General features: G+C 31.4%; 1 protein-coding gene across 1 annotated transcript; it reads left to right on the forward strand.

The window, feature by feature from the left end:
* The first annotated feature begins 5706 nt into the window (after positions 1 to 5706).
* On the forward strand, positions 5707 to 6833 carry LOC117168350. The gene is made up of 2 exons (XM_033353928.1): positions 5707 to 5817; positions 6458 to 6833. The coding sequence occupies exons 1-2, from the start codon at positions 5712 to 5714 to the stop codon at positions 6655 to 6657; spliced, it is 306 nt and encodes a 101-aa protein (XP_033209819.1). The 5' UTR covers positions 5707 to 5711; the 3' UTR covers positions 6658 to 6833.
* Positions 6834 to 8694: the final 1861 nt, after the last annotated feature.

An 8694-nucleotide genomic window follows, 5' to 3' on the forward strand; every position in this document is an offset into this window, starting at 1 on the left:
AATTGTTTGCCGACGTTTCGTGAACATTGCAGTTCACATCTTCAGAGCTGACCTGAAACTGAGGTATCAGGTCATGATGTTCTTAGGTATACTTTCTACGATACCTGTGATTGGCCAGAGCGCCCCACCTTGGGGACTGGTCAAACTTGATTGGCCAATCAAGTCTTTTTTAAAATATCCGGGAAAACGGATAGCCAAATCGGATTGGTATTATATCCATTGTCCCTATTGATGTTATTAGAGTGTTTTACGATTTCGATTGCTTCTCTATGTTTTCTTGGAAATTTGTTGTGTGTTTTTGCAATGACTATTGTTTCATCCAATAAAATGTTATGTCCTGTTTCGATATGATGTTCAGCTAGTGTTGATTGCGTGAAATGTTTTAGCCTGACTTTACTTTCATGTTCTTTCATACGTTAGCTCACCGCTCTCCCGGTTTCTCCAATATAGACTTTGCCACAAGAACAAGGGATTTTATATACTCCTGGATCACTGAAGGGTACCTTTTTATCTTTAGGGTTATTTAGTAGTTGTCCTATTTTCGCAGGTGGTTTAAATATGGTTTATATGTTGTGTTTGTTGAGAATTCTTCCTATTTGTTCCGTGACACCTTGGATGTAGGGTAGAGTGGTGGTCATTTTTCTCTCTCTTTCTTTCGTAGGTTGTGTTACTTGCTTTTTTGAGTGTGTTTTCTTATTGCTTTATCAATTTGTTTGTTTGTGTAATCGTTCTGTATTAGGATTTGTTTAACGTTTTGTAATTCCTTTTGTAAGCTATCTTTGTCTGTTATGGAGACAGCTCTGTATACAAGGTAGTTGATGACCGATTGTTTTTGAGATGGGTGATGGTGGGAGGAGGCATGTAAGTATCTGTTTGTATGCGTGGGTTTTCTGTAAACTTCATGTCCTAATGTGTTATCAGATTTTTTGTAAACTAATACGTCCAAGAAAGGCAATTTTCCGTTTTGTTCTATTTCCATGGTGAACTGGATATTAGGATGTAATTGATTGATAACATCGAAAAACTTATTTAGTTAATCTCGTCCATGTCGCCAGATGACAAATGTGCCATCAACGTAACGGAACCAGAATTCTGGTTTAAGTTTGGCTTGGTTAAAGATTTTAGTTTCTAGATGTTCCATAAAGACATTGGCTATTACAGGTGAGATTGGGCATCCCATTGCTGCCCCTGAGGTTTGTTCTAAGAATTGGTTACTGAACGAGAAGTAAGTATTATTAAGACATTGTTCTATCAAAGGTAGAAGCTCGGAAGGGAAGTTTGTGAAAGATTTAATAATATTAATTGTATTTTTTTGTATTATATTAATGTATTATATTAATTGTAAAAAGAGATACTATGTCGAAACTCACTACGATGTCTTGGGGTTGAATGTGAATCTGTTGTATCTTTTTAATAAAGTCAAATGAGTTTTGGACATGAGTGATGGGGTTTCCTGTAAAAGAATTTAGTTTTGCAGCGAGGAAACGTGCTAGGTTGTAAGTTGGTGAGTTTAATGCGCTGACGTTTATTGCGTTTTTTGTATGTATCGTCAGTTAGAAGGTCCATGATTTTGTTGTTATAGTCTTATTTATTCATTATTACTGTTGTATTGCTTTTGTCTGCGGGTAATATTATAATATCTTTATTTTGATTGAGTTCTTTAATTGCGGTTTTTTTCTGTTTTGTTAAGTTTGAGGATGGAACTTGAGCTTGGCGTAAAATTTTGGCCGTCCTGCGTCGTATGTCATTTGCTTTTTCGGGTAAAAGGGTATATATTGTGGATTCTAAATCTCTGATTATTTCTTCTTTTGGGATTTTCGATGGAGCTACAGCAAAATTATGTCCTTTAGATAAGGCTGAAATCATTTCATTGTTGAGAGGGAATATGTTAAAAATGGAATATTTTATACTGAAATAATACTTCAATAAGATTTTGAAATTGAATAAAGGTGTTCATTTAAGAATCTATCATTTCGAAGTGATTTTTAAATTGAACATTGTTTATGAAGACTCAATCGAATATTTACACTTGTGTAACTATTTTCAAGTTCTTACTACGTTCAATTTTTAAATTCACTTTCTTTTCCCGACTTTTTCTGGTCGCGAGTCTGGTTCAATTTAGAACAACTTTTTTTTAATAATAATTCTTCGGTTCAAACTTCCGAGACAATCATTATATTCCTTAGGAGATTTTCTACAAATCTCGTTGATAATTTTTTTATTTTAAGAAATGTATGTAAAAATTATAATATTATTATTTTTCTTTAATAAAATTGTTGCAATGAAAGCGTTTCGAAGAGTTTTTTTTAATCTTTCGGGGAATAAAATGAATATTTATAGGTCGACCAAGGTTTGTTTTCTTAACAAAATTTCGCTCATGTCTAATTTCTTCCAGTTGTTTTTACTATAGTACAATTCAAGTTTGTATCTTTGGGTGAAGAAATCCGTTCTATAGTTTGACAAAAATCCACTTAAATAGCTTTTTAAACTAAACTTTTATTGAGTTCTTTTAGGCACTTCTAATTTTTAATAGTCGTACATTCAAATTTATCTGAATTTAAACGATTTTAATTGTTCTAAAATAATGATTCAAGTATTAAAAGATGTGCATTTCTCATCCTGTAACTTTATACGATTTTACTTTCTAACTAAATAATTTGAAATGTTTCAATTTGAAATTATCGAACAATTTCCATTCAATAATTATTACATATTTAAATGCCTTTAAATTTCGAATTATTCAATATACTGAAGACTACAAATTAAAAATGTATTAACTATTAAGACTTTATATATTTTTGGAATTGCTGCTCTGTAGACTAAATAGCACTTATTCTTTTATTAAGAAATTATAATTATTAATGGTTTAATATATGTATACTATATAAGATCCGCTTCAAATTTGAAATAATTCTACTTTTTTATGTTTGACTTACAATTATTCAATTTTAAAACTTATAAATTACAATTGTGAAAAATAAAAAATAAATTTTAATTAATTTATATTTAAAACTAAATGAATTTGCGTACTTCAATATGAATGTAACGGAATACATTGAATAAAAAATTTCTACCTTTTCACGTTGTAGCAATTTCAAATCCCAGAATAAGTTATTTTTGGCCTAACCTGTAACTTATAACGAAAATTGTGAAAATTCAAACTATAAGCCTGTATGCTGAAAATAAGGTAAATTTTAACGTTAAAATTTGAGTTGTTAAACTGAAGGCTAAAAAATTTGAAAATTTTACGATTAGTGTTTTGTAAATTGTATTGGCATCTTAAAAGAGTATGATTAGTTTTTAAATTAGTTTTTGAATTTTTGGAAGAATTCCTTATTTACTACCTAAAGGTAAAAAAAATCTCTTCAATTTTTCTGGATTTTAATCATTTATTTTCTGAGAGATATTCCTATTTAATTTACCCCCGTTTATCAGTGACTGAAATGCATTAGGAAAAAATCGCCAAGACCCAAGGATCAAAATTTTATACACATTTTTTTCAATAAATACTGTAGGAAAACCAGGGAAAACATCGACAAGATTCAGGTGTCGAAATTATAATTACAGCGAATTTTCTCTACTTTTACAGGGACGCCTGAAATACATGAAATAATAAAATTCCCAATTCGGCAAAATTCTCTCTGTCTCGAATAATAAAATTCCAGAACTAATAAAATTCCCGAACAGTTTATAATATTGCCGAATTTGAAAAAAATTTATACAAAAATTTATGTAAAAACACGTGTGCCTTAAACCGAAGAAAAATTCTCTGTAAATTTTCCTCGAAGATGATAACATTTTCCATACAAATTTTGCATTATTTAAATCAGCACTAATTTATCTCAAAGTTCCTATTTAATTTTATAGATTAACGATTTTTCGGAAGATTTTTGTAATTTAATAAAATACCATATATATTTTCAACTAAAACATCTTATCCAGAAATATGTTTGTTTTTTCAATTATTGTTATTTTAAATTCAAACAATAATTCTAAAAAACTTGAAACGTTAAAAAAGTTGTTTCTTTGGTGTAAATATTTGATTATTCCAATAAAAAAATAAATAAATCTATCAAGTAAACATTTTTTGAGCATTGGTTTAACTCGAATTTTTTTCTAGTTTCTTCTTTTTTTTAATTAAAATATTATATTTTTCGAGAAAAATTTTTTTACAATTTTTTAAAAAGACTATGTCCAGAAAACCTGGCTTAAGCTTCAGATCTGAAAAATTGAGTGATACATGTCAAACTTTTCTAATCTCAAAAAATCTTTCTACTGCTTTACCGTCATATTTTACGAAGAATGAGAAAACAAGAATTCGGCTTCGTAGTACGATGAGGGCAGCGCCTCGATAGGGCAGAAAAGATGATGTCCTATATATATAGTTCCCCCACTCTGACACCGCGCACCGCATCTACGTTTATAATATCTTTGGTACAGTCCTAAACGAAAAAGTGTCTTGGCGATACTTTCCATAAACTGCGTTTCCAGTTCGTGTTTTTACACCTTCTGGAAATGCTCTGCTGGAACATTCCGAAGGTTCCCGCGAAACGTTCCGTGATATTAGCGCAAGTGAAGAACGTACCTCATTTGATATGGATTCGGTTTTGAATTTTTTTCAACATTTCATGAGTGCAATAATTACTATGAAAATTGTGCAACTTTTTTCAGCAAGTTCGAACCCAGGGTAAGATTTACGGTAAAAATTCTCTAAATATCTATAGAATTGGTAAAGATACTATAGAGACTTAGCTTCAAAAGAATTGAAAGAAATTTATAGAATGTTAATTATTTCTGAAGTTAATCCAGTTTTTCAAAAAAATGGTTGCTTGACGCTTTTTACATTTTTTATTTTATTAAATTGAAATTTTGTCTCTAGCTTGGGCTTATTAGATGCAGAATTTTATTACCTTTAGTCCAATTATAAGGAAAAAAATTATTGTTATTATAATAAAAATGAAGGCTGATGGGTGTGGTGTACAGAAAATGTCAAAACCTGTAGGGTTGCTCAGATCTCCTTTAAGCCTTTATCTCTAAAAGATGAAGGTTTTAGAAAGGCACTTTGAAAAGTTTCCTGTACCCCGGAAGCGGTTTCACTGTGAAAAGAGTTTGGCCTAGTATATAGTTTTTCGGGAAGAAATAAAATATCTTGTTAAAAGCAAAAGTGGAAAATTGTAAAAGTAAGAGGAAGTAAAAGCGTAAAAGGCGAAATAATGCTATCACATGTAAGTTAAAAGAGAAACCAACACTTTTATGATAATTTTTTCGGAACATGAGTGGCACCGCACCTGCAGTAACGGCAATAAGTACTCCTTTCTTATAAGATTTGCTACTTTTCACATAAAGACCGAATTTGACGCGAAAAACACACATAAAGCGATCAGTTGTGGACCGTATTGTATGAACCATTTCTAGATGATAACCAATAATGTGACATCCATTGCGCCATTCTTTTTCGGCTTCCTACAGAGAAGAAAAGTATCTGTTTGAAACCTTGATATTTAAAGATAAAAGCTTAGTGAAGATTAGACAGAGCCTACACATTTTGACATCTTTTTGTACACCGCGTCATCAGCCTTAAGACAACAAATCAAAAAATAGACGTGTACATAATTTCCGCCGGTACTATATAAAAAATAAAGAACATTTGACTGCTATATTCAATTGTATTGCCAATAAAGTAACCTTGTCCATGTACTTCAGTTTCAGCTATGAGTGATCCACCTGAGAAACGCTTTCGTCCCGATGGGAGAAAAATTTTGCATCCAAAAACTGTTCTTCGTCGGACAGAAGATTTAAATTCTGCATTGGACTTAGGTCAGTAAAATATTCAAAGCACATTAGGTCTATATATTATAATTATGAAGATGATATCGCAAGTCGTGCCTTTATACGTCCGCCTAGATTTCCGAATGTTTTTTTCTCTACAATTTATGTATTGGCGAATGTTATTATGCAAATAAGTTCTTGGGTTTTATCAATTTGCAATATAAGGTATGTCGTTACAGGCAGAAAATAAAAAATTGTGTTCGACTGAGCTTGGATCAGATTTAAAAAATTCAACTTTGAACGCGGGTTTTGTGAATCGAATTTCTTTCATTCGATATCAGTTGGAAATTAGACTGGTGATTTTCTCTCGCTTTTAAAAACATTAAGAACTGCCAAAAAGACGTGCAATTTATTCATCTGTATGTGTTTTTACTTTGTTGCTTTTGATTTCCAAAATATGCAAAAGAGATCGGTAAACATCCGGATGGACGCTCGCTTTTTTGACTTGAGAAAATCAATTTTTTGTTTTTTACTTATTCGTTAATAATTCAAAGGTTTATTGGAAAATAGGTCATTAAAATCTGTTGAAATTTTGAGATACTTATCATAGGTTTATCATAAATGTATACAACAAGGTTCTGAAAGGGAAAATGGAATTTTTACTTAAATGCACAAATTTTTTTCACAGAATTAAGTCTCTTGGAGGAAATCTCCAATGCGATGATGGACGCAGGCACATTGGAATCCGCATACACAGACGAAGATCAGAAAATGAGTCTCGTGTATCAATCAATGGATGAAGAAGATGATCTCATTAATCCGTGCTCTGAGCCCAGTTTAATAGAGGAATGCCAGCCAGCCTATTCATTAAAAAAAACCAGAGTATGAATAGAATTTCTTTTTCCTAATACAGAAACTTCTTCCTAGTACAAAAAACACATACAAATTTATTTGCATGTGCGGGGACCGGGTGGCACTTGAAAGATTTTAATACTTTTATTCTTATTTGTAGTGAAAATTCTCAGAGATAAAAAAAATTTGTTAGTGCATCGAAATTAGCTGTGATTTTATATAAGACATAAATAAATTATGTTTCATCTAGTAATAATATTAAGTTTCTCATATGACTTTAACGTTATTCCTTTTTTATATCTGCTTAGTAATATGTATTATATCATTAATGAAATTTAAATTACTTAAATTGTTGTACACAATTTCAATGTCGTTTAATTTTAAAAATATCGTAATTACATAAAGTTGTACTATGACCTAGCGTATTGAAGAAATTATGAAAAATCAACTAACTTTTTTTATTGCGATAGTTCTGACTAGAGATCTGTGTAGGAAAACTTTAATTTACTTGTAATAGAGTTTGGATACTATTTTAATAACTAACAAATTATATAAATAAAAAATAAGTCATTTAATTTACAAAAAAATCATTTCTGGTTCCGCGTTCCGGAAATATATCGGATAGACCCGGATAGACGATCACTTTGGTATTTAAAAAAATACAGAATTGGTCAGGACTCCTTGATAGAAACCGGATAGATCCGTAAATCTTCCGGATTGGAAATAGTTGTACGTATAGAGCCCGGATAGTCCGTATACAATACTTATCAAGTTTCTATCAGGGTCGTGTATGGTTTCTATCGGATCCAATCCGGTATTTTAAACAGCTAATGTAGAGGTGCGTCTGCAAAGACGCAGCAGTCCATTATCGCTGCCATAAATAAATTGCAATTATGAACTCATTTCTTGGAGGATATCTCTGGGACATAATAAGATTTTAATAATTTATACAAAAATATTGGAAAACTTATTACGTCTAGCGTCAAATAAGCTCTATTTAAAGTATTTTCGATAAATAGAGACTAATTTGTGATTTTTGTCCATTTTCAAGATTCAACTTCAACTACAGGCAAATTGTAGGAAAATAATGGTACAAATTTTCAAGTTGCGCAAAATAAACCTTGCAATCTACTCTTTAAGACAATCTAATGAAACTGCGAAAATTTTCACTGATAATCGAATTATCCTAAAAAATATAAGCGCATGTGCAAGACGGAAATCGCTCGGTTGAGCAGCGCCTATAGTCTTTTGTCTTTATTTTCCGTGCATTGACAAAGAAAGGCCTAGCACGGCGATTTTTGTCTTGCGCTCGCCTCGAAATTTTTATTACAATTCGATAATCAATAAACATTTTTGCAGTTTCTTAGGCCCTTTTTCAAGAGTAAATCTGGAAGTTTATTTTGCGTCACTTTTAAATTTCTATCATTATTTTACTATATTTTTCAAGGTGTGGAATTTGAAGCTTGGAAATTGGCAAAAATCTGAAATTAGACCGGTATTTATCACTCACTCAGTTTCTATTAATCAAAAGTGCTTCAAAAAGGGCTAATCTGACGCGAAATATAATAAGCTTTTCAATATTTTTTTTATAAATTATTATATCTTGTTTTCTTCTGGAAGTATCCTGTGAAAAGTAAGTGCATGTTGATAAGTGGTAGTTTTTTAGGTGTCCTTGTACACGTATATGGTACTATATCATTGCAGTAATATTCGATCGAGTAAATCTATCAAATATTGTGGTCCAATGGAACTCTTACGGTTTTTTTTTCGGTTTTTTTCGGTTTCGTCGGTTCAATTATTGATAATAAACGAGCTGCCGCGAAGCGTACGTTTTCAATATCCATTATTGGCTGGATTATGAATAGGGAAAAAAGAACCGTCTCCTGAACTAATGAATATGTATATGAAGCCACTCGCAGAACAAGTTAATGACCTTGGAAATGGTTTCTTTTTGAATATTGACGACAAACGTGTATGATTTGTGCTAAAGGATTTAGCATGTAGTGTCGATACGGTCGCTCGCCCTATTCTCCAGAACAGAGTACAGTACAATGGGAAATTTGGTTGTTCTTG

Source organism: Belonocnema kinseyi, chromosome 2, assembly GCF_010883055.1.
Source record: "Belonocnema kinseyi isolate 2016_QV_RU_SX_M_011 chromosome 2, B_treatae_v1, whole genome shotgun sequence".
In the NCBI taxonomy this organism is placed as follows: domain Eukaryota; kingdom Metazoa; phylum Arthropoda; class Insecta; order Hymenoptera; family Cynipidae; genus Belonocnema; species Belonocnema kinseyi.

What these genes read in the sequence shown, in the direction of transcription:
- LOC117168350 (XM_033353928.1), top strand. Translation starts at nt 5,712, where the DNA reads ATGAGTGATCCACCTGAGAAACGCTTTCGTCCCGATGGGAGAAAAATT. An exon ending in AAATTCTGCATTGGACTTAG is followed by an intron (nt 5,818 to 6,457) that starts GTCAGTAAAATA and finishes TTTTTTTCACAG; the next exon opens with AATTAAGTCTCTTGGAGGAA.